The sequence below is a fragment of the Prionailurus viverrinus genome, chromosome D1, assembly GCF_022837055.1.
Source record: "Prionailurus viverrinus isolate Anna chromosome D1, UM_Priviv_1.0, whole genome shotgun sequence".
Taxonomy (NCBI): domain Eukaryota; kingdom Metazoa; phylum Chordata; class Mammalia; order Carnivora; family Felidae; genus Prionailurus; species Prionailurus viverrinus.
Window position 1 is genome coordinate 113,032,439 of NC_062570.1, and position 25,306 is coordinate 113,057,744.

Below are 25,306 nucleotides of genomic sequence, written 5' to 3' on the forward strand. Positions count from 1 at the left end.
CGGGACTCCGCGTCGGGCGGACCCGGGGCTGCGGTCGACTGCAGCCGGAGGATGGAGGAAACCAGGCCCAGGCTTCCAGAATCCTCTCCCAGTGGACCCCCCCCCCCAACCGGCCCCCAGCAACACACGTGACGGCACGTGGGCAGCACCCACCACCAGCGAAGCTTCTCAGAGACCCCGCGCCCAGCGTTGGCCCTGGGGGCCGGTCACATGGCCACTGTCTGCCTGGCGCGGACCAAGCCTCGGCTCCCAGAAGGAGAGCAGTGCTCAGCATAAAGCGGTGTTTGAACAAGGAATTTAGAAACCGCGGCCACGGTTTCCAGTAGGGAATGGCGGGAGCACCCCAGATCCCTGGTGCCGGCCGAGCACCCACCCCACAAGCAGGCCTTTCCGAGATGGCTGTGCTCACACGCGTCTGCGCAGAGCCTGACGGACAGGAGGCTCTGAGGTCTGGGGGCGCCGTCACCGACAGCAGGAGGCTGGGGCCCGGTCGGGGCCGTGAATGGCCAGGGGCAGGTCAGAGGACAGTGATGAACGCAGAAGAGGGCTGGAGGAGCGGCCAGAGGTGGTAAGGACAGCCTTGCAGAGAGGGTGGCCGGTCCTGGAGGGGCCGGTGAGTCCAGAAGGCTCCACAAGGGAGCGTGCCACCGGCCCCTCCCCCGCATCTGTAGGTCCCTGCTTCCCTGGGTGGGGGTCTCGCCACCACCTGCCACGGCCAGTGTAGGCGGGAAGCCGTGTGACTGCAAACCTGCTGCTGCGGGAGGTGAGGCGGCTGGTCCCCGTTCCCCCGTGGCCGGTCTCTGCGTGGGGTCTAGTCGGGGAGTGCGCTGGGGGCACGCAGGTTGTAGGGACTTTTCCTTTCCCTAAACGAGGTGGGACGACCCTGCAGGGTTTTTCAACCGGTGCAGCGGGTCCGCGGTCCGCTTCCTCCCACCCATGCAGCTCACGCCTGGAAGGGCGGCCTGGCGGGGTGGGGCTGGGGGACGGCGAGCGGGCTTGGCCCCTGGTTGTCTTGCCATCAGGGGGAGGACCGATGGGCTTTGCTGGTGGACCAGGTCAAGTGCGGTGCCCAGGCCGACCCAGCAGCCGAAGGGATGGGCGTGTGTGTGGTCAGATGTCCAGGTGCAGAACCGGGTGGGGAGGTCGAGGCCCAGTGTCGGGAATGCGGCTTTGTGGACAGCCGTGTGGAGGTGTGTGCTGGGCAGTTACACGGGATTCTGGAGAAACCCAGGGGTGAAGCGCACCCCTGCCCCGGGGAGTGTGCAGATGGTGAAATGCCATCAAGGCTACGAGACCAGCTGGGCCACCATGGGACTGAATGTTGACAGAGGAGGAGTGGGCCCGGGGTCCCCCAGGTTCCGATGCGAGGGGGCTGCCGATCAGGGGGTCCCACCCAAGCGGAGGAGCCAGCTGGCAGGAGAGGACGGGGCACCCAGAGCCAGGCAGAGAGGCCGTTCGGGGGCCGATGGGGTTGTTGACCAGGCGTGGGGGGCCCGGGGGCCGGCTGCAGGGCCGGGGCGGCTTCTGGAGGGGCCCGGGCCGGAACCTGGCGGTGAAGGCTCGAGAGGGAGCGGCCGGCAGTGGACGTGGCCCCGAGGGTTTCGGTTTGCGGGGCACGGGGACGTGGGCCAAGAGAGGGCGGGAAGGTGGGGGACTTTGGGCTTTGCTTACGCTCATGGGAGCAGAAGGGGTCGGCTGCTGGAGTTGACGAAAGTGCTGGGGGCCTCGCTGTCCCGGCCCTGGAGGCATCAGCCCTGGGCTGCCCTGGGGTCCTCGGTTAACCTTGGTGATCTGCTGAAGACGTGCCTCCAGAGCCTGTCACACGGGGGCTGGGGCTTCGGCATGTGGATCTGGGGGCACACGGGCATTCGGTCCGCGGCAGTGACTTCCCCAGAAAAGTTGTCACTTGAGCTCAACCGGTGCGCGTGCTCAGGCTGGAGCTCAGGTGGAAGCCTGTCTTGTGTTTAATGCGTAAACGTGGCCCTCCCGCCCCCAGGGTGCCCTCCTCCCTTCTGGACTTTGATGCCAAGAGAGAGACGAGGCCGGAGCCTTGCTGGGTGGGTCTGCTGGCCACCCCGGGCACCGCACCTCCGGACCCTCCCCGACTCCGAGCTGCTGACAGCTCCCGAGGCAGCGGGGGAGGCACACAGTAAGAGGGACCCCTGGGGTGCAGGGAAGGGAGCCCCGCCCAGGGCAGCACCAGGGACTTAACGGTCCCTCTCTGGTGCCCTGGGGCCCTCACGCCCGAGGCCTCGCTCCTTGGTAGGAGTCAGGAGAAGCTGAACAGCAGGAGAAGGTCACTTGTGTGGGGGGAAGCTGGAGGGGCCAAGTGCTCCCAGGACTAGGGAGGACAGACAGGGGGAGGACGGGCAGGACCAGGGGGGAGATTGGACAGGACCGGGGGAGGACAACAGGACCAGGGGGAGGACAGCAGGACCAGGGGGAGGCTGGCAGGACCAGGGGGAGGCTGGCAGGACCAGGGGGAGGACGGCAGGACCAGGGGGAAGACGGCAGGACCAGGGGGAGGACGACAGGACCAGGGGGAAGACGGCAGGACCAGGGGGAGGACGGCAGGACCAGGGGGAGGACGGACAGGACCAGGGGGAGGATGGCAGGACCAGGGGGAGCACGGCAGGACCAGGGGGAGGATGGCAGGGCTGGGGGGAGGATGGACAGGGGAGGACGGCAGCACCAGGGAGAGGATGGACAGGAGGAGGACGGCAGGACCAGGGAGAGGATGGACAGGAGGAGGACGGCAGGACCAGGGGGAGGACGGGCAGGGGGAGGCTGGCAGGACCAGGGGGAGGACGGGCAGGGGGAGGCTGGCAGGACCAGGGGGAGGACGACAGGACCAGGGGGAGGACGGCAGGACCAGGGGGAGGACAGATGGGGAAGACGACAAGACCAGGGGGAGCACGGCAGGACCAAGGGGAGGATGGACAGGACCAGGGGAAAGATGGACAGGACCAGCGGGAGGACAGACAGGACCAGGGGGAGGACGGCAGGACCGGGGGGGACAGACAGGACCAAGGGGAAGACGGCAGGACCAGGGGGAGGACGACAGGACCAGGGGGAAGACGGCAGGACCAGGGGGAGGATGGCAGGACCAGGGGGAGCACGGCAGGACCAGGGGGAGGATGGCAGGGCTGGGGGGAGGATGGACAGGGGAGGACGGCAGCACCAGGGAGAGGATGGACAGGAGGAGGACGGCAGGACCAGGGAGAGGATGGACAGGAGGAGGACGGCAGGACCAGGGGGAAGACGGGCAGGGGGAGGCTGGCAGGACCAGGGGGAGGACGGGCAGGGGGAGGACGGCAGGACCAGGGGGAGGACAGATGGGGAAGACGACAAGACCAGGGGGAGCACGGCAGGACCAAGGGGAGGATGGACAGGACCAGGGGAAAGATGGACAGGACCAGCGGGAGGACAGACAGGACCAGGGGGAGGACGGCAGGACCGGGGGGGACAGACAGGACCAAGGGGAAGACGGCAGGACCAGGGGGAGGACGGGTAGGGGGAGGACGGCAGGACCAGGGGAGTACAGGCAGGGGGAGGATGGCAGGACCAGGGGGAGGACGGCAGGACCGGGGCGGGGGGGGATGGCAGGACCAGGGGGAGGACAGACAGGACCAGGGGGAGGACGGGTAGGGGGAGGACGGCAGGACCAGGGGGAGGACGGCAGGACCAGGGGGAGGACGACAGGACCAGGGGGAGGACGGACGGGGTGGGGGAAGGGTGTCCTTGTGCTGGTGTTGAGCGTGTGCTTGGGAGCATTGCCGTGTGTGCCTGGCGACACCGGCAGGGGCGGGACCCTCAGAGGCCACCACCAGGAGGTTCAGACGCGAGGGGCAGGGCGAGGAATGGCCTTGTGGGGGGGGAGGGTGGTGGGCCTGGGGAGCCAGCGGAAACCTGCCACCGTCCAGAGGGCAGGCGAGAGAACACGGTGGAGGGAGGGTGTCCCGCGGCCGCCGTGACAGCGGACTCTCGACGAAAGCGTGCAGCACAGGCCTCAGGTTGTGGGGAGGGCTGGTTCCCCCTGGAGGCTGGCGGGAGAATCCCTTCCCTGCTGTCTCCAGCTCCTGGAGGCGCCCAGCTGCTTGGCTCGCGCCCCCCTCCCCCCCCCCCCCACAAAGCCAGCGGGCAGCCTCCCTGTGTCTTTCCCCCTCTGCTCGCGGCCCCCTGGCTCTGGCCCCTGCCTCCCTCCTACACCACTCAGCACGTTCGTGACTTCGTTCAGGGCCCACCTGGTAATCCAGGTCAAAACCTCCCCGCAAGGGGCGCCGGGGGGGCCCCTTCGGTTAAGCATCCGACCCTGGATCTCAGCTCAGATCAGGGTCTCCCGCTCTGTGGGATCGAGCCCCGTGTCAGGCCCTGTGATGGCACAGAGCAGGGCCTGGTTGGGATCCCCTCTGTCCCTGTCTGTCTCTCTCTCTCTGCTCCTCCCCCCTCACATGCACTCGCTCGCTCGCTCGCTCTCTCCACCATCTCGCCTCGGGGGCCTCAACTCAATTGTGCGAAGTCCTTTTTGCCTACAGGTCACGCGTTCTCGGGTTCTGGGTATAGGACGGGCTGACTGGGGGCCGTCTTCCGCCCGCCGCAGGGGTATCTGGGAGGGGTGCTGACAGCTGTGGAGGGGGCCCTCCCTCCTAAGGACCTCACCCCTCGGTCCCACGTCCCGCCGGCCCCGGCCCCGCTCTCCAGACGCGCCGCTCCCGGCTGGATGCTGGCCATTCCCGAATCGGTCTCCTGGCCCCGACGCCTTCCCGGGCGGCTCGAGTGCCTCCCCCGGTCGCCTGCCGCCTCTGCCCTTTGTGGACCGTCCGCTGCAGCAGGCCACCCTCCTCCAAGACCCTCCAGCCCGCCGAGCTCTGGCTCCGGGCGTGTTCGCCCAGGACCGGACCCCAGGCGGGCCGCACGGCGCCTCGGCTCAACCGCGTGGACGCCGTGTGCTCTGTCCCCGCAGCCTCCTCGGCTACCTGACCAAGTACGACTGCTCCAGCGCGGACATCAACCCCATAGGCGGCATCAGCAAGACGGACCTCAGGGTCTTCGTCCACTTCTGCCTCGAGCACTTCCAGCTCCCCGCCCTGGAGGGGTGAGTGCCACCCTCCAGACGGGCCCTCCGCACCCGGCACAGCCCCCTCCCACGCCTCCCTGCCGCCTGACCACAACAGCCCTGCCCTCAGCGGGCACCTGGGGTCCCGCGGCCAGGCCGGCGCCTTCGGGCGGGGGCTCCCCCAGACCCCCTGGCCGTGGGGCGGCACCTGGGGACCGTTCTGGGGATCCCGGCGGCTAGATGCTCCCCGGCACCCCGTGGCGCCCAGGCCGGCCCCACAAGAAAGCATGACCCGTCCCCACGTGCAGGGTGCTCAGCGGAGCAGCCCCGTGTGGGGGCTCCCGCCGTCCGCTCCCGCCCCAGGGCGTGGAGCCCCCCCGGCATCCACACCCGTCTCCCTGGGCAAGCCCAGCACCACCAGCCCCGGCCCGGCTGTGCTTATGTGACTGGCGGGGGGTGGGTGGGTGGGGGGCATTGCCGGGGACTGGCCGGGGCACCGGGGGACAGCCGGTGCGAGGTTTTCCCGCGGGGCTCGCGAGCGCCCAGGCAGCTGTCAGGACTGACGTCTGTGTGTCTTGGCCGCAGCATCCTGGCAGCACCGGCCACTGCAGAGCTGGAGCCCTTGGCCGACGGACGGGTGTCCCAGACGGACGAGGTAGTGGCAGTGGTGGCTCGGTCACCGCGCTCCCTCCCCGTGTCCCTGCTTCCTCGTGTCCGCCGGGCACCTCTGCTGCTTCCTTTGTGCCTCGGGGACCCCTCTCCCATCTCCAGGCTCCTGGCCGGGGAGCCCCGCGCCCGGTGCCGGTCCCGCCACCGGCCTTTGATGTGCGTTCGACTCAGGCTCCTTGAGGCCCTGGAGGAGGGGTGAGAGGGGCAGGTCCCTTGCGGGTGGCGGGGGCGCCACCTCGAAAGAAGCGCTCCCGACCCCTCTGTCCGTGCCGGCCCGCGAGCCGTCGGGGCTGGTCGGGGCCGTGCTCTTCCTCCTGTCGCTGCCGGCTCCTTCGTCACGAAGATCGACTTTGCCTCTTCTTCCAAGAGTTTGTGGTTTCAGCTCTCGTATTCAAGTCTGCGACCCGGCGGACTTCCCCGCGTGTGGTGCGGAGGGGACCCGGCTGCAGCCTCGCGCGTGCGGACGGACGGGCGTCTCTCCCACCGACTGTCCGGTGCCCGTGGCATGGAGAGGTGCTTCCGGGCTCCGTTCTGCCGTGAGCGCCCGTCCCTGTCCCGGTGCCACCCGGCTTTGCAGTGAGCTGTGACACAGGGAAGTGTGTTCCTCTTTTTCAGCGCAATTCTGGCTCTCCTGGGCCCTTCGAGTTTCTGTGTGAACTTGGAGTCATTTTCTGCCACGCCTGCAGCTTGGCTTCTGTGGCAGTTGTGTTGAATGAGTCCGTAGCTGCGTTTCGTGGCCGTTGGCTCCGTGGCCACATTAGGCCCTCTGAGGCTCGAACGGGGTTGTCCTGTTTGCCCCGGGCGTCCGTGTCCGTCAGCGACATTTTGTTGTTCTCAGAGTGTAAGCGTACGTGGGCCTGGGGGCCCAGTCGGTTGGGCGTCCGACTTCAGCTCAGGTCACGATCTCGCGGTTCGTGGGTTCGAGCCCCGTGTCGGGCTCTGTGCTGACAGCTCGGAGCCCGGAGCCTGTTTCCGATTCTGTGTCTCCCCCTCTCTCTGCCCCTCCCCCGCTCGCACTCTGTCTCTCTCAAAAACAAACATTAAAAAATTTATTTCCCTCATTCTGTCGTAAGTGGGATTGTTTTCCTAATTCGATCATTGCCAGTGTACAGGAATGATTTTCCGCACTGCCTTTCTGTCTCAGTCTCACTGGTCTCCCCTTCAGTCCGGACGTCCCCTCTGTCCGCGTGCTCGAGGCTTGGCGTGTGCCTCCTCCCGCGTGTTGTCAGAAGGCGGAAGGTTAGGTCGCTGATTTGAGATCCTTCTCTTTCCTTCTTTCTTTCTTTCTTCCTTTCTTTCTTTCTTTCTTTCTTTCTTTTCTTCCTTTCTTTCTTTTTTAAAAAATGTTTATTTTGAGAGAGAGAGAGCAGGGGAGGAGCAGAGAGAGGGGGAGACAGAGAATCCCAGGCAGGCTCCGAGCTGTCAACACAGAGTCCGACCGATGTGGGGCTCGATCCCACAAACCGTGAGATCATGACCTGAGCCGCGATCAAGAGTGGGACACTTAACCGACTGAGCCCCAGGCGCCCCGAGATCTTTTTCTTTCCGAATGCAGGTGTTTACGACTATAAACTCCTCCCTCACCGCTGCCCTTCTGTGTTGTATAAGTCCAGCCACATCATTTTCTTTCATCTCCAAGTATTTCCTAGTTTTCCTCACGATTTCTTCTCTCACCCTCTGGTTACTCGAGAGTGTGTGGTTTAATTCCCGCCTATTTGCGAGTTTCCAAAGTTTCTTTCTGTTACTGAATGTGCAATTCTCTTCCTTTCCGGTGGGACAGCATACCGTGGGCGATTCAGTGGTTTAAAATTCACCGGGGCCGGTTTTCTGGCCTGGCACTTGGTCTGTCCTGGAGAACGTTCCATGTGCCTCGGGGAGAACGTGGAACGTGTGCTCTGTGGTCGTTGGGCGGAATGTTCCAGAGGTGTCTTTTAGGTCTAGTTGGTTTCCAGCGTTCAAGTTTTCATCTCCTTAGTGGTTTCTTTGTCTAGTTTTGTACGTTATGGAAAGCGAGGGATTAAAGTCTCCAACGATTACGGTTGAACTTAAGGAATTAAAATGTCATTGCCGGCAAAGATTCATCTCCCGCCAAAGAGAGCGGTGAAAGAAGTCCACGGCACAGACCCGCTAAGCACTGGGACTTGGTGGTGAACCGGCGGGACGTGGCCATTTATGTGAGTCCCTGGGACAGACAAGCGGGAAGTAACCATGATGGCCCCGGTGGTCCCAGTGCTGCCGTCGACCCCGGTGACCCGATGGTGGCAGTGTCCCTCGGAAGGGGTCAGGACAGGCTTCCCCAAGGAGGTGACGTTGGAGCTGAGGCCCGAGGGAAGGCCAGGGTGGGCAGTGGAGAGCAGGAGGGAGGGCCTGGTCCTGGGTCCTGCAGGCCCCGGTCGGAGGGGAGGCTGTCCCGCTGTGCCACGAAATGCCAGCGTCACGGGACCTGAGAGGGGCTTGGAGCGAGTGCTGAGAAGTGCTGGCTTGTGTGAGCCTCCGTGTGGGGCTGGCTCTCGTGGGGCCAGGGGGCTGTCGGGCCTGACGTGGGTCCTGGCATCACCCCCCAGGGCCACCGTAACCGAATGCCGCGGGCGGGCGGCTTACACAGAGGCACCACGTCGGTGTCGGCAGAGCCGTGCTCCCCCCAGAGGCTCTGGGGGACGGTCCTGCCTCTTGGTCCCGCTTCCGGGGCTTCCCGGGCCATGTCGCGCCGCCCCAGCCTCTGCGTTCGTCGTCACACAGCTTTTCCGCGAGCGTTGTTCCAACCCCACGTCCAGGGCCATCTCGCCTCGGCCTCCTTCGCTTAGTCGCGTCTACACAGACCTATTTCCCCAAATACGCACCCAGTGTGCCGCCCCCGGGGCCTAGAACGCGCACAGGTCTCCAGCCGGGGCCGCTCTCCTGTCCCTCCCAGCCCTCAAAACCCGGGCCGGACCTTTTCTTCCGAAGGCCCGCCGTGTCGCTGGCGGTGAGGGGGAGCGAGCCCCCGCGTCCGCCCCTGGCCTTTGGGGCCACGTCCCAACCCCGGGCGTCCGGTGCCGCGGGCCCAGCGGTGCTCTCCCCTTCCTCCGCAGGAAGACATGGGCATGACGTACGCGGACCTGTCCGTCTACGGCAGACTCCGGAAGGTCGCCAAGACCGGGCCCTATGGCATGTTCTGCAAGCTCGTCAGCCTGTGGAAAGACGTGTGTTCCCCGCGGCAGGTACGCCGTGGGCACGTCCCACGGAGGGAAGCCGGCAGGACGGTCCCCGCGCGGGGACCGTTTGGCGGGAGTGAGTCAGCGCAGCGTGACCTCTAGGGGTAGCCCTCTGACAACCCCCAGTTGTCTCTTACCCTGAGCAGGGCCCGACGCCCCTGCCCGCTGTCCCGCCCGCGGTCAGGCCCGTCGGGGCTCATGGGGTGGTTCCCACGGAACCGCCTGGAAGCCTCGTGCAGTGTATCTTCCCGGGCCCCTGCCGGGGTCTCCTGACCCCGCGTCCGGGGGCGCTAGAGTCGCGAGCCGACACGTTACAGCTCAGCCACCCGCGCTGTGGGGCCACCCGCACTCGTCCGCTGCCCCCGGGGGGGGGGGGGGGGTCCCATGGGGCCGTCAGCTTGCACCTTGCGGCGTGACGCGGCCGAGGGCCCCGGGCCTTCGCAGCCTTGCGAGCCCGAGGGTCCGCGTGTTCCTTGCCTACCAGGTGGCTGACAAGGTGAGGTGGTTTTTCTGCAAGTACTCCATGAACAGGCACAAGATGACCACGCTCACACCCGCGTACCACGCGGAAAGCTACAGCCCCGACGACAACAGGTTCGACCTGCGGCCGTTTCTCTACAACACCAGCTGGCCCTGGCAGTTCCGGTGCATAGAGGCCCAGGTGCGTCGGGCGACCAAGGGGCTTCTCCGCGAGCCGCGGCTGCGGGGGGAACGCCGGCTCCCTGCCGCTTTACGGTCGCGGCCACACTTTTAGCGGCCCTGGCTTTGCGAAGCGCAAGTACGTTTCGGGTCGGCAGGTGCTGTGCCTGGTGCCGCGTCCCTCGCGTGGGTAGCCGTGGGCACCTGGGGCCAGTCGCCGCCCCTCGCGGCCGACTCGAGGGTCCAGATGGTTTCACGCCTTCTGAAACCACTGTGCCTTTCCTTTCTGTTTCTGGTTAATTGATAGAGTGAGGAAAGATTAGTAAAAGCAACCGTGGGCCCTTCCCGCCTTCTCCTCTCCAAGGCCAAGCACGGGAGCAGGGCCAAGGGCACTTCGGGCACAGGTAGTAACGGCCCGAGGGAGGGACAGGCGGCCAGCAGGGAGCCCTCGGGTGCACAGAACACGATGTTGTGATGATACGGCGTTGAGCCAGAGAGCACGGCGGGCTGGAAGGACACGCTGTGTACCGGGTGGCCGAGGCAGGCGCCCCTGCAGATGACGTATCTGCAGGATGGACCCCGGTCACACTGCACGTCCGGGCCGCGGGCGAGGGGTCACCCCAGGGACAGCGGGCCTTGGCTGCAGACATTTCTGGTTGTCGTGCCCAGGGTGGGTTCTGTGCCACTGGCATCTAGCGGGCAGAGTGCAGGGGCACTGCTGGCATCCTGCCCGGGACAGCCCAGCCTCCAGACGAGGAGTTGGGGGAGGCGGGGCTTGGCTCCCCCGGGGGCGCTCAGTGGTGGGGTCCCCCAGATCAGGAATGGGGTTTGGAGGCCATGCAGCCAAGTAACGGGCAAACGTAGACCCCTCCGAGGACGCGTGTGGGCAGATGCAGTTCTCCATGGCGTCCTCGTCCGGCGGGGACCCCCGCGATGCGCTGAGGCGCGTCCTGCCAGACTTGCCCAGTGCACGTGCTCTGCGCCCTTCCCACGTCTTTGCACATCGTGGGGACTGCCTCGCAGCTGCTCGTCCAGTCCCGCGACGGCCCCCCTAGCTGGGTGTGAACCGGCGTGTTCCATAGCGTGGTTGTGAGCATCCAGCCGTGGACGTGCGCGTGGCTTCTCCATCTAGGTGCTGCGGCTCGAGAGCAGAGGCTGTCAGGACCTGGATGGCGTGGACTGACACCCCCCCCCGCCCCGACGCTTCCACCTCGCCGCTGACGGTGCGCCCAGAACGGTGTGCCAGCGTCTCCCTCCACGCCTCGAGGGGGCGGGATCTTGCTCTGGTTCCTTAAAAAAGACTCAAATAAAGAGAGTGTGATTTCTGGGACCTGAGTCCGTTACCTTGTGGGGTGAGGGTCCTGTCCTGGGCCCCCCTCAGTTCCACAGCCTCCCTGGTGCAGAGCGAAGCCCGGCTGGGAGGGGCTCCACACCACCCGGGAGGGGGCAGAGGCAGCTTGGGGTCTGTGCTGGTCTGCCCCTGCCCAAAGCCTCACCCGGGAAAAGAAACTGGTTAGCAAGAAAAGGAATTTTTTGGTTAATGTGCAGAGCAGCGCAGGGCTTGGGACGGCTTCAGGTCTGGCTGGATCCAGGGTGTGCACGTGTCCTTAGAACTTGGTTCTCTCCTCCCCGCTGCCCCGCTCGGCTCCTCTCTGCCTCCGCGGGCTTCCTTCATGCTGCACATCAGGGTGCTTTGGCCCCAGCCTCACAAGCTCCCATGTTTGAATCCAGCAGGAAATTTGCTCAGTTGGGTCAGGTGCCCATCCCTGAACCAGTTAGTTAAAGCACCAGGGTCCCCTCCCCCCCGCCCCCCCCCCCCCCCCCCCGCCGCCACCAGAGACCAGGAGGTGTTACAGAAGTAGAAAGAATGAATGGAGAGTCCCAAACAGCACACGCCCCTCCCGTACCTACCCCTCCTGGGCTCCGATGGCTCTGTCCTCACCTCCTTCTAAGGGGACCTTTCCTGGGCTGCTGCCACGGGCTCTGGGCCCACGAAGCCTGTGGGTGGGCCTTCCCCTCACCTTCCCACAGTGACAGCGAGGCCGCTAAATATTAATCAGGCTGCACTGAAGGTGGGGGCCCCAGCAGAGGGGGTGACACATTTCTCCCCTTTCCCAAGGCCGCCACCGTGAGACGGTGTCCATGCCTGGAGTCCAGGACCCCTGCAGACCGAGGAGCAAAACAGCCACTCCTCCCCACCCCCCAGAGGCCCTTTATCTCGTGACGTAAGCCAACGTACAGACGACCTTTCACACAGCGAGGCAAAGCCGTTTACTGCTCGTGATCTGATCGGTATTCCCCAGAAGCCTTGGCCTTGGAGACCCAAACCCCGCTCTGAATGTCTGAGTCCCCTTAAATCCGTATGTTGAAATCCTAGCCCCCAAGGCGATGGCGTTAGCAGGCGGGGCCTCTGACAGGTGATCGGCTCATGAGCGGAGAGCCCCTCGCGTCAACCAGCACCCTGGCCCCAGAACCGGGAGAGATTGGCGCCTGGTGATAATGAGACACCATTAAGGTGACTCTCCTAAAGCCGAGAGGCAGTTTTGTCTCCGGGGAGAGCTCGGTCCTCCCCCCACCAGGGAGGATCCAGAAACAAACACCTGCCGGTAACGCTGTTCTTGGCACCGACGTGGCCTCCGTGCACCGGTGGGTGTCGCCCTCGCCCCGGGCTAGTTTCCGGCACAGCTGGTGAGCGGGCGCTTTTGGCCCGTGGGGGTGGGGACAGATGGGACCCAGGAGATGTGAGCGTGGGGTCAGCAGCTGAGGCAGGGACCCTCACGTCACAGCATCACCCTCTGAGAGGACGGCTGCCAAGGGTGACACCCTTAGTTTGGGCCTTGTCACCCCACAGGTGTCGCAGGCGGGACTGGCACCTTGCTGATTCCCTGGGGAGGGGACGGCACACCGTGGAACATCCTCGGGCCCAGTCACAGTGTCCTTGCATTTACGGGGTGGCGTGCCCCAGTTACAGGGTCATGTCCCCCCCAATGTGGGGTCGTGTCCCCCCAGTTATAGGGTAGTGACCCCCCCCCCCCAGTTATAGGCTGGTCACCAGAGCTCAGCTAATGAGAAGCTGGTGGTCCCTCTCGGCAGCCAAAAGCCTGTGTCTGAGGGATGCTGGCTTTCTTCAGCCCCATCACAGACCAGACCCAGCCTGCTTCCTAGGGAAGATGAGACCTCACCTCAGACAGGGCCCACCCAGGATCTCAGGAGACTCGTCACGTCCCGGGGACGCTCCTAAGAACCACGAGCCCCTAGAGCCTTTCTTGCCACCAGAAGGTCCTGAAGCCTTGGCCAAACGTGCCCCTCGACAACAAAAGCGATGCAAGGGACCTCATGAAGACACAAGTCTCCCGGCACCAAGGGTTTATTGAAGCAGCCAAGCCCAGGACCGGCCTTGTGTGGCCCATCCAGGCAGAACTCGGTCCACTAAGATTTGTTTTAGTGGGATTCTAAAGACCAAAGTAGAGTTTGGGAAGACATTGCATCCAGCAGGGTGAATCCCTCAGAAGTCTGGGAAGAAAAAGTGTCATGAGACCCTAGAACATGCCAGAAAAATGGACGAAGGACAAGGGCACGCCATTTGCAAAGGACCGACCCGCGCCCAGAAGAATTTTAGCCGCGTTACTTGCGCAAAGCTGAAAACTTCCAGTATTGTCGCGGTCAGGCAAATCCTGGAAGCAGCGACTGTCTGCCGTGGCCAGGCGTGACTCCATCGGTCCCCTCGACACACTTCGGAAGGTCAAGTTGGCAGCGGGCTGCAACGGGCCCGAAGATGCGCCTTTTCACGCGGGGAGTCTGCTCTGGCCGTCTGTCCTCGGTTTTCCTATAAAGGGGAGGCTGTCGCAGGACTCGGCCTGCCGGGGCTTGACCCGGGGGCTCTCCTTCCTGCTGCCGGGGAGGCGTGACTCCCACCAGGGCATCGCCACCCATCAGGGGCCGCCCTCTCCGTTGGGCGGGGCCGGCGCCTCTCCCGGGCTCTGTCTCTTCCCCTGGGGTCCTCCAGAGACCCCCGCGAGGGGCGCCTTCGGCGGCCACCCCCGAAGGCCGCCGATGAAGAAGTAAACGGCAGGGTTCGCAGTGCTGTTGACGCAAGACAGGAGGACGCTGACGTCATTGAGAGCCTGGCTTTCCACTTTCCATATCAGGAACCTGATGACGCTGAGGGGCACGCCGCACAGAAAGAAGACCAGGGCGGTCAGCAGGACAACCAGGTAGAGCCTTCTGGGCAGGTGAAGGCGGGCGCTGTCGCGGACTTGGCGGAGTAGCAGCAGGCTGGACGTGCCCATGGTGACAAAGAGGACGACGACCCACGCGTCCGTGATAGCCACAAGCGCAGGGCAGAAGCGAGTGGCCGGGCTGGACAGCTGGCCGCAGGCGTGGCCTCTCAGAATGTTCATCAGAAAGGTCAGAAGCCAGAGGAGGGCGCTCACGCCGGCCGACAGGTGCCTGGGGCAGTGGCACCGGTACCAAATAGGGAAGAGGACGGAGAGACATCGCTGCAGGCTGATGGCGGTCATGACACCCAGGCCAGTGAAATAGGACGAGAACCTGAGGACCATAAGGATGCCGGGAAGGTGAAAACAGCGGTGGAGGAAGGGCTTCAGGATTTGGCGTGCACAGAACACGATCTGCAAGCACAGATGCATGAGATCCGCCGCGGCGAGACTGAGGTTGTAGACACAGAAGGGGTTTTTCCTGACGGACGCGCGGATGAGCCAGATTACGGCCCCGTTTCCCACCAACCCGCAGAGGGCCACGACCACCGTGACGGACCGGAGGAGCACCTGGCCGGTCATCCGCGCCCCCGGAGACATCCCTGTGGTGTCATTGCTGGAACGGTTGACGGCCTCGCAGTAGTGGTCCATGCTGGGGAGGCCGGAGCTCAGGAGGGTCCTGCCGTGCTCCCCTGACCGGCGGGCTCTGGGCACTCCTGGGCGGGCAAAGACGGAAATGCAGAGTCTCGGGCACGTGAGGAAGTGCCCTGCTCCCCCACCCAGGCCTTCCGTCCCCTTGTCTCTGCTTCCCCTTCCCTCTGCCCCCCCCTCAACACACACAGCCCCAGCCACAAATGTCCAGCTGTCCTCGGCTCTCCCTAGACCCGGACGGGACAAGCTCTCGGCTTCACCCCCATGGGCTCGGCCCCTTGAGCATCAGTGTGCGCCCCTCTTTGACTTCTGCCTCCAGGAAACCGATTTGCTGGATGTCCCCTCCGGGTCAGGCTCCAAGCAGGATGCAGGGGCAGGGGCGGGGGCAGAGGGAGTTGGGGGAACCTGGAATCTGCCCTCAAGGAACCTCGGGTAACGACCATTCACGGGACAGTGTGATAAGGGCTCGAGCACTCACTGGGGAGCAAGAAGGGGCGACCACTTGAGGGCACTGTAGCGGTTTTCAAGAAGGGCGGGGGGGGGGGGGGTGTGAGGCGGAGAAACCGCTGGAGGAAGGGCCAGAGGCCCGGGCAGGGACTGAGTGCTCGGCATGGCCGGTTCGGGCCCAACAGTTGGGGATTTGAGGGAGAGGACGTGGGCGGGGCCGCTTGGGTCCAGGCGGCCAGCTGGGTGAGTGCCCGGGTGGCCCACACGCACCGTCGTCGCCAGTGGGAGCCGTGCCCGAGCCCCTAGGGGGTCTCACGCACCGCCCCTGCCTCAGGGTCCCAGAAAGGCAGACAGCCACCCGAAAATGCTCTGCGGGCCCCAAAGGTGGTGCATTTCGATGTCCCCGGAGCTGTGGGGGACAGAAAACGGCTCCCCCCAGAGACGCCCGCGTCCCGATCCCCAGAGCCTGGGACTAGGTTAGGTTGGCAACAGAGAAGGAAGGTGGCTGACCCACTGGCCTTCAAGTAGGGCGGCGGTCCTGGGCCATCCAGGCGGGCCCCCAGGGCAGCCACGGGGTCCTTCTAGGACGGAGGCAGAAGAGGAGTGTCAGAGAGGGTGGCACCGTGGAAGCCGGGGTCAGGAGGCCGTGTTGCGGGCTCTGGAGATTGTGGCAGGGACCGTGAGACCGGGGACGCCAGTGGCCTCCGGAAGCCGAAGACGTCAGGGAGCAGATGGCCCCCTGGAGCTTCCCGAAGGAATGTGGGCCTCGCGGGGGCAAAGCCCGTGAGACCCGCCGAGGACCTGGGGCCTCCGGAACCGTCGCGTGGCACGTGTGTGCTGTTCGAGGCGGCTGCACGCGGCGGGAACTCGCCGCGGGGCAGTCGGGACGCCCGCGGTGACCTATCGGCCGCTGGGGGGGCGCGCAGGCTCCTGCCTCCCATCGCCGGGTTCCTCAGCTGCCCCTCCCTCGATTTCCCAGCCTTGCTTGGGTCCTTGCTCAGGCTTCTTCGGCCCCTCTCCTCTCTCCTTCCCAGCCGCTCTCCTCGAAAAGTGCCTTTTCTCTTTGAGATGCCTTTTCCCCCCCAGCTGACTCATCAGACTGCCCACCGATGACACCAAGTATAAGAGACCCCCCAAACCCCCGCTCTTCACGGCACGTTTCTTAGGTCTACAAGTTACGAAGCCACACGGAACCCGGCCCCTCAGATCCGACGTGTGGGGAGCGCCCGAGGCACCCAGTGGGGGGGGGGCCGCACTTTGGCTTCCTGCTCAACCCCCCACGTCCGGCCGGTGGGTGCCTTTGTGCAACACGCTAGATCCCTCTGCGCCTCGGGTTTTCACCTGACGCAGGGGTTGGCAAACCTTTTCCGTAAAGAGCCAGATGGAGCAAATATTACAGGCTTTGCAGGCCACGCGGTCTCTGAAGAGCTACGCGGCTCTGCCCTTGTAGCAGAAAGCAGCCCCGGGCAAACACATCGTGTGTGTGCTCTGAGAATGCCTCACTTCTGTGCACTGAAAGTTGAATTGCACGTGATTTTCACGGCCACGAGATACTGTTTTTTGAAAAAAATGTTCCCGGCCATTTCGGGGTGCCTGGGTGGCTCAGTCGGTTGGGCGTCCAGCTCTCGATCACGGATCAGGTCATGCGTGACCTCAGAGCCCGTGGGACCGAGCCCTGCGTCAGGCTTCGCGCTGAGCACGGACCCTGCTTGAGATTCTCTCTCCCCGTCCGCCCCTCCCCCACTTGTGCTCTCTCCCCCCTCCTCAAAATAAATAAACATTAAAAAGAAAAAAAGAAAAAAGGAAACGAAAATTTCCCAACCGTTTAAAGACGTAAGACCCATTGTTGCCTCACAGACTGTACAGAAACAGATAAGCGGCAGGATTTGACCCACAGGCAATAGGTTTCCAACTTCCCGTCAGTGGTGATAAAGATCGTGATGTCATCTCCTCACAGGGTTTTTGTGAGGCGGAAACCGCCGAATCCTTACAAGACACTTAGAGCAGTGGCTGGCACATAGTAGGTCCTCTGTGAGCGAGAGCTCTTACTGTGACCGCTCTCAGTATCCTCGACTCCCGCCTGTCCCTCTCTGTCCGACATCCAGGGCACCCAGCGTTTCTCAGCTCTGTCCCCATGACGCCTCCAGTCCACCTCCGCGTGGTCACGCATGCGGTGGTCACACTGCGTGTGGTAAGACTGCTCTTCCCGGGCCCGTTGTGCTTGGGTAAAGCCTGGGTGGCTCGGTCGGTTGAGCATCCTCCTCCTGATTTCGGCTCAGGTCATGATCCCAGGGTCATGGGACCGAGCCCTGTGTCAGGCTCTGCACTGAGTGTGGAGCCTGCTTGGGATTCCCTCTCTCTCTCTCTGTCTCTCTCTCTCTCTCTGTCTCTCTCAAATTAAAAAAATAAAAAGAATCCTCAGTGGAAGGTCCCTTCTGAATGGATGACCTAGTTCCCGTCTTGAGACCTTCCAGAGCTCCCCCACCGTCCCCCATGGCGACCAGCAATACAGTGGCTGTTCCATCCGCCCGGGGCTCTAAGTAACCGTGTCTTGTAACAGGCGTGGCATGTGAGTAGAAAACAGAGAAGGAAAATGAAACAAAAAAACGTTTTAAGACCCTGAGGTTTGGGGATTGTTTGTTACCAGGACATAAGCTGGCACGCGCCGACGGATACGATTTCCTTCCTCCCACTCCCAGCTCCCTGTCCTGCGTTCACACTCTTGGCCGTCTCTAGCGGCACCCCGCCCCCGCGGATGTCTCCCCCCATCAGCACCCTAGTCCTGCCCTTCCCCTCGTCACACCCTCAGAGGAGGCCTCAGGATAACAACTGCCCCCCGCCCCGCTCACAGCCTGCAGGCCTAGCTGCCTCTTTCTGTTCTGACCCTCCCGTCACACTCTCCGCGCTCCGGCCACCCTGGCTTACCTACAGTGCACGTCTGTCCCATGTTCCCTGCCGTCTCCATGACTTTGCATGATGCGCGACCTATACCTCCCTGCAGCCCTGCGGGATCTATGGCCACATCATCCAGGCTCAGCCTGGGAGCCGTCTCCTCCAGGGAGCTTTCCTTAATGCCTCCCTGCTGGCCCTATCTTAGGCTCGTGTTCCCAGAACACTTTCTTTCATCATTGGACCGAGTCTGTAAAGACTCCTCAGTTCAGGTGTTTTAAGACTGAAGAGCAGGCTTTGAGGGAAGGAAGTGAGGAGAAGCTCATGAATTCGTTCTTAGGTGCGTTGTTTGGGCTGTTGGTAGCCTGTCCAGGCGGCCGTTGGACACGTAGGTTGGAATTTTGGAAGAGCCGTGGTCCAGAGGTGTGAGTTTGGCCAGCATCGTGGTGTAGTGTTGGCCGAAGTCTCTGAGGAGGGTGACCTCCCAGAGTGGAAGGGACCGACCGGGCTGGGGAAGAACACCACTGGGTGTGGAGGCCGAAAAAGGACCAATGGAAGCCCAGTGGAGAGGAAGAAACGGGAGAGGGTGACATCTCAGGATCTGAGGGCAGAGCCCGGACCCAGAGGGGATCACCGGTGCAGCCACAACGTGAACTTGTGACACAAATTAATGGCGGGGTGCCTGGGGGCTCAGTCGGTTAAATGTCGGCTTCGGCTCAGGTCATGATCTCACGGATCGTGGGCTCGAGCCCCGCGTCGGGCTCTGTGCTGACGGCTCGGAGCCTGGAGCCTGCTTTGGATTCTGTGTCTCCCTCTCTCTGCCCCTCCCCTGCTCGCTCTCTCGCCCTCTCTCTCTCTCAAAAACAAACATTAAAAAATTTTTAAATTAAATCATAAAAAATAAATTAACGGCATGAAGAATTTAGCATGGTTTAGGTTGTCTTTGATTCTAGATGTATAATGTGCTGGAAACAACATTCTAATCAAGCAGAGGACAGATCTCTACACGTCGATGTCATCAAAGAAAACTTTTACTTTGCTCACCAAAATGTCCCGGGGTGCTGTCTCCGAGGGGACCCGCTCCCGAAGGCTGGTCGGCGGGCCTGGTGGCTGGAGGACGGTCAGGCCTCCGCCTTCACCGTGACATGCTCGTCCTGGGTCCTAGGCCTCCCGTCTAAGGAGCCGTGTGACCGTCGGCCTCCGTAGCTGTCCAGCTTCAGTCCCCACGTGCCGTGGAGTAGTCCTGCCACAGCGATGGCACACGTCACTCCATCAAGTGACCGGGTGAGAATGCTGGGGCAGGGGCGGGTGGACAGGGTGGGACACGTATCGGTGAAAACTGGGGGTAAGCCCACCGGAGAACCGGCCAGAGGGTGCAGGGCCGGGGCACCGGGGCTCCCCGCTGAGGTGTCGGACGCAAGCCCGGACGCAGGGAGACATGCTGGGTTCAAGGACCGAGCGATGGCTGAGCAGGGAGGAAACTGCGGGCAGAGGCAGGGGACACGGTAGGAAGCACGGGGGCTCCTTGGCTCCACTGCGGCCCGGGCTCAACCTTCGGGGGGACACACAGCGACAAGGGGGACGCGCCAGAGGGCTCTTACCTTGACGCGGGCGCAGGAGCCGGCGGGAGGGGGCGGGCCGGGCTCGGTGTTATCAAGGTGCTGCAGGCCCTGTGTCTTCCTGTGGGGGGGCCACGGCCAATCAGGTGCAGGCACCATCTCGGGAGGTATCTCGGTATCTGTTCTGTGTCCTGGCGTTTCCTCCCGTGCGGCCTCGCCCCTGCCCTCACTGTCACCTTCCCTGCGTTCTCGGAGCCGCTGTCCCCCTCCGATGCCTTCTCTTGGACAAGCCTCCGCGACACGTTTCCAGGGCGCCCATCATCTCGGGTGACCTTGGAGACTTCATGATAGCGCGCGTGTGTCAGAGGCGAAGCCGTCCCTGGGGGCCCCTCGCAGTGAGCTTGGTGAGACGGCCGTGCAGGGCCACCTCGCTGCGTGTGGGGTCTAACCCCCGGTTCGCCCCCGGGCATCCCCGGGCAGGCCCCAGCCTCCCATCCGCGCTGGCCCCCCGCCCGGACGCCCCGCACGCGAGCACCGCATGCTGCATCGGCGGGGTGGGCCCGCGGGGCGCAGAGGGGCCTCCTCCCCGCCGTCCAAAGTCTCCAGCCGCGTCAGGGCCGCTGAGACCACACATTCTTCCTGGGAACCATGTCTGTTTGTGCTGCGGGCGGGCGGTCCTCGGAGAGTGGCGAGGACAGAGGACAGTCCCCCCGGCGCTCGGGGGCGAAGGAGAGGCGGGCGCCCCTGAGCCCCTGGGACAGATGCGCCCTGACATCACTCCGCCGTGCTCTCCAGACGCCCGCGGGGAGGGCTTTCCCGCTGCTCCGCTCTCCTTTCCCAGGACGAAAATCTGGCCTCACACGGGTGTATGCGGCAGAAATGGGAAAGGGGGATTTGAAAGCCCTTGTAGACGCCCTTCTGCAAAATTGGAGCCACTGTTTCTCAAAATTACGCCACATGCTGTAAATTGTGGCTGCTTAAAGGTTATTTACGACGTGGAAGCCGATGCCGTATCCGTGAACTCCTCATACTGTTAGGTGAAAATGCATTGATGTAAATGGCTCTTTGATTGGATCTTTCCTTCGTGTGTGGTTTTGTGACCTCATCCGTGAATGATTTGGCAAGTTCTGGCTCACGGAGTTCTGCAGGCCTTTCAAATACTGACCCGTCTCACGATAAACTCTGTCAGCGTCTGTCTCTACGTCACGTTTGTTAACGTCACCGCGAATCTCCTCAGAAAACCTTCTCTTTGAACTTGCTGCACGCGACGTAGGCGGCAGGCTTATATGGTTTTCAGAATCGTAACCGTTTCCTCGAAAGCCCACACGGGACCACTGGTGATAAAAACCACTAGATGTTTTCCTTGAAATGACGAGGTCACTTTGCTCCCCTGAGAAAATTCCCTCCAGCTCTCCGGCCCTGAAGAGTCCAGAAAAGACGGTGATCCATCGAATAAACAGGGCCAGGGTTGTTGGGTCGTCGGCCCCAGCAACTGCACCGTGCTTGTGCCTGGGAAAACCACCACACGTGGACACACGGTGGGACGTGTACGTGTCTGCAAATGTGCCCGCTCCCATCAGGGATCCAGGACGTTCCTGAGCGAAGCCGGCTCCTTCAACAATCGCTGCACGGCCGTGACAGTGACACGGACCACGTCACCAGAGCGTGTCCCCTGGCCGTTTTACCCACCACCGCGTCTGCGTCCGTCGGGGCAAAGCTCAGCAGAGCTGCTCCGGGAGAAACCCCGCGGCTTGAGGCGAGTATCCGACATTTTAAATATTTTAGCACCTTTTTTTTCTTTTTTCTTTTGCTGTCAAGCATTCATAGAAACAGGACCTTCTCCCATAATTAGTTGCGGCTGATACGACACTAATACGAGACATTCGGCCGTATCTGTAGAATTGTCCAGATGGATGTGAAGTTCGGGTACGAACTCTGTCTTTACGTTGAGGCCAAATCTTTAATTTAGTGAGCTACCGTGTCACTGGAAAACGGGGAGCGCCAGCGTTCCCCTTCCTGACCCGTCACACCACGGGCATTCTGCAGGGTCAGGGGGAGCAGGCAGGGGAGGTGAAGGCCAGCGGCCAGTGGGTGAGAACAGACACCTGCAGTGTTTCCTCGAAAGAAGTGGGGACAGTGCAGGCAGGGGAGGCAGGTTCTCAGAGCGGCACCGGAGGGCGGGACCCAGAGCCCAGAGCCGACCACGAGCCCAGGGAGGGAAGGGGGCAGTGAAACATCCCACAGAGAACCCCCCTCCTTCCCCACCTCGCCTCCCAGCCCCACGTGGCCGTGCCTGCAGCCCCTCGTCCGGGGGCAGGCTCACCTCACTCTGTGCCTGAGCGGACTGTTCCAGAAGGGATCCAGAAGCAGGACCCTCGGAGAGACCGGCGTGCAGGGTTCAGCGGCCACGCTGTTGAGAAACAAGAACCCGGCCACATCGCCCGCAAGGAACCTGAAGCGTGGTCCCGGGGGGTGGGCCCAGGCACAGAACCCTAACCTTTCCGGGCCGTCCCGCTGTGCGCGTCTGGGTCCCGGTCCCCTCTCCTCGCAAGGACCCCGGTCACACAGGATCAGGGCCCACCCCGGGGACCCCGCGTTGCTTTGAAGAGTCGCCTCCGTGAAGACCCGCCTCCAGATACAGTCCCGTCTCGGGTGCTGGGGGGTCGGGACTCTGGCGGGCGAATCCCGAGCCAGAGGCCACACGGGGCTTGCTGAGCGCAAACGCGGGGCTGCCTTCCAGACGCCCGGAAGCTGCGGTCGACGGTTGTGGCACCGTCGACCGTAAGCACGTCATTGTCAGAGGCGCAAAACCGAAGGCGCGGGAGCAGATGCGTGGCCTCAGAGACGGTCCAGAGAAGGGCTCGGAGGTCACGCGTGCAGGACCGGACCCGGCGTGGTTTCTGCCGTCCCCAAAGCTAAGGGAAGTGTCTCGAAGGTCCTCTCACACTTGCAGTAAAAGCGCAGTCCGTGAGGCGGCGTTTGGAGAGCTGCGGGTTGCAACTCAAACAGTCACAATAAATAAACAAAATAACAGTAATTTGAAAACGGAAGCGCGACACACACGTACAGACGGAAGAGACCGGGCTTCCCATCGTCAAATAAATCAAGACCGCTGTTGCCAGGCCCAGATGGCTGACGGGCCACAAGAGTTGTCTCGACTCCTGGCTTAATCTGTTCAAACCGCACTTCCGGTTTCTGTCCTCGAGGTCCGGATCCGAGCGGCCACAGAACCTGGAGCCTGAGCCGGGGTTCTGGAAGCCGCAGGGGAAATAAACGGGAGCCCCACGTGGCAGGAAGTCACTGTTGTACCTGCAGTGGTTACCCTGTAATGTCCAGAGTCCCACAGACCCTTCTAGAGCCAAGGAAAAGGGTGTGAAACTGATCAACCCGGTTTTTTTTGTTTGTTTTTTAAAAAATGTTTACTTTTGAGAGAGAGTGTGTGTGTGAGCAGGGGAGGGGCAGAGAGAGAAGGAGGCGCAGAATCCGAAGCGGGATCCAGGCTCCGAGCCATCAGCACAGAGCCCGACACGGGGCTCGAACCCACGAACTGTGAGATCATGACCTGAGCCAGAGTCGGATGCATAACCGACTGAGCCGCCCAGGAGCCCCTAACCACACCCACTATTAAGAAATGCACACAGGCTCTCTTTCTGTCTGCTCCAAGAGGCAGAGGTGAGGCAGCGTATGGGACGATTGATCTACAGTTGTCATCCTGAACGATCCTTCCTCGAGGATTCGGGGTTGACTGCGAAGTTTCCGGAACATATTTTTCAGTTGCAAAGCATGACACGTAATGTGTGTTGCTTGTGGAAAAACAAACGTGTGTACCTGAAGTGGGAAGGAAGGGGGCTGAAGCTGGCCGCTCTCGGGGGAAGTGTGTCCGTCCTTGGAAGCCTCGGACCCGGGTCTGGCATTACCTCCTTGCTGGTTACGCGGGTCCGCGAAACGTGGCGGCTTCCGCAGATCTGAACCCAGACGTGGAGAGAGTGCCTGTGCCCTTCGTGCGTACAACGTGTCCTCTGTGCCTGCTAGGTCCCCAGCGCGCCCCCAGCCCCCTCCCCCCATGCAGTCCGTCGCTGGGACCACCGCAGGTCAGAGGGAGGGAGGTGAGAACTTCCAACGTTTAAGGAACTTTCTCTGCTTCTTCAGTCTTTGCGTGCCTGGGATCCCCGTCGGCACTAGAATTTAGATGTCCCGCAATCTCCTCTGTGTCACGGGTGCTGTCCCCAACCAGCACTCTCCCTGCTTCTGGTGGGGTGGGGGCGGGGCACGTGCCCTCGCGCACTCCTGGGGGCACAGGTACCCGCCGGGCGCTCCTGGCTTCAGAGGGCTCCTGCTCGAGCACCGGCTTTCCACGCCTCTTCTGTCTCTTGGGAGCCTCTTCTGGGAGCTGTCCCTTTTCCCACGTTCACGGGGCCCCCGACAGCCTGTGTTCCGGTTCCTGGGGTGAGGCTGGGAACGCATCCCGTGTCCTGGGCAAATGCTCTCACCCTCTCCTATCCAGACAGAAGTGCCAGGAACCTTCAACACCCAGGCCCACAGTCTGTCCAGACTTCTGCCTGAATGTGGGTCGGAAGGGCCCTGGCTTTATGTTGTGACAAACTTGGTTGTGGTCCTGGTGGCCAGGAGAGCAGATGTGGGCAGATCCTGGGGACTCGGGGGGGCCCGGGCTATCTTGTAGGGTAGAGACCCCTGCGTAGCCTCCCGGTGCTCTGATCTGAGCGTGCGGGGAACCTGGGAATTCAAGATTTGGGGGCACATCACCCCAATGTCCCCATCCAAGTCAGAGTCCCATTCTGTCCCAGTGTGGTCCCTGATCCTGGCACGGCTGGCCTGCCCTGATGGGGAGTTTCATCTCTGGAGCTCAGATGCCAAAGGTCCTGGGTCTGAGACCCCCACTTCTGTGTCCCGGGCTGCAGAGGGGAGGGCCTTCCACTCACCAACTAGCTTTGGCTACTCGGCTTTCAATGCTTCCGTTAAATGGATTGTGGATTTAGTTGCGGGTTTATCCCTCAGCCTTTCGCAAATATGACTGGGTAGAAACAGCCCCCCGGCCACACTGTGTACAGATTCTGCCCCCGCCCCCCCCATTTCTCAGACACCTGACACGCTGCACCAACAATCCATCCTGTCCAGGGTCCCACCCACTGCCGGGAGGTCTCCCGATTACGCTGCAGTCTGGCCGGCAGGCAGCGGGTGACCCTGCTCCAAACCCTGTCCCAGCATTGGCTCCCTGCCACAGCCCTGGTACCAGCCGTGGCCGCCTGGGGTCCCTGGGGAAGCAGGCTCTGTGACATAGGGCAGCGTGTAGGAAGTTCCTCAGGGGGTGCTCCTGGGGAAGGAGGGGGAGGGGAGGGAAGGGGAGGGCACAGCAGGAGAGCTGGAATATTCTGCAGTCTCCACGGAGGCCACAGCTACAGGCAGCTCAGAAGCTGGGTAGCCCCCTCAGCGGTGCCTTGATTGGAGCAGGAAGGCCAGACTTTGCCCCCAGGGTCACATGCAGGCCGCCTGGAGACGGGCATGACCTTGGGGCGGCGCCCTCTCCAGCTGGGTCTGTGTGTAAGGGGCTGACGGCTGGTCAGGGAGACAGTGCTTCATCCCGGGAGGGGTCTGGGTGGTGCATAACATCCACCTCAGGGTCTGCCTTAAAGAACCGAATCTTAAAATCTGACCACCAACAGGGGCGCCTGGGGGGCTCAGTCAGTTGAGCATCCGACTTCGGCTCAGGTCACGATCTCACAGCTCGTGAGTTCGAGCCCCGCGTCGGGCTCTGTGCTGACGGCTCGGAGCCCGGAGCCTGCTTCCGATTCTGTGTCTCCCCTTCTCTCTGCCCCTCTCCCGCTCATGCTCTGTCTCTCTCTCTGTCTTCAAAATAAAACATTAAAAATTAAAAAAAAAAATCTGACTACCAGCACTTTAAAGCAGGCGTGGGACACCTCAGCCACATTCTGTCCCCCCTCCCCAGCCCCTTCCTACATTTCTCCA

General features: G+C 62.8%; 2 protein-coding genes across 11 annotated transcripts in view; one reads left to right on the forward strand and one right to left on the reverse strand.

The window, feature by feature from the left end:
* The window catches only part of NADSYN1 (NAD synthetase 1), a 37,197-nt gene extending 26,309 nt beyond the window's left edge, over positions 1-10,888 (forward strand). For 4 of the 10 annotated variants that reach the window (XM_047877218.1, XM_047877216.1, XM_047877217.1 and 1 more), the window contains 6 exons: positions 1,997-2,149; positions 4,964-5,095; positions 5,642-5,711; positions 8,797-8,925; positions 9,404-9,580; positions 10,691-10,888. In XM_047877218.1, coding sequence (XP_047733174.1) covers positions 1,997-2,149; positions 4,964-5,095; positions 5,642-5,711; positions 8,797-8,925; positions 9,404-9,580; positions 10,691-10,741 — 712 coding nt within the window. In that variant the 3' untranslated portion in view covers positions 10,742-10,888. Of the gene's footprint in view, positions 1-1,996; positions 2,150-4,963; positions 5,096-5,641; positions 5,712-8,796; positions 8,926-9,403; positions 9,581-10,690 lie in introns of those variants that run through there. The other 6 variants (XM_047877221.1, XM_047877219.1, XM_047877222.1 and 3 more) reach the window with 3 other exon arrangements.
* Positions 10,889-13,490: 2,602 nt separating this feature from the next.
* LOC125146615 (mas-related G-protein coupled receptor member X2-like) overlaps positions 13,491-25,306 on the reverse strand; it is a 35,641-nt gene continuing 23,825 nt past the window's right edge. The window contains exon 2 of the mRNA XM_047823312.1: positions 13,491-14,491. Within this exon, the coding sequence (XP_047679268.1) occupies positions 13,491-14,426 (936 nt within the window). The 5' untranslated portion in view covers positions 14,427-14,491. The remainder of the gene's footprint in view (positions 14,492-25,306) is intronic.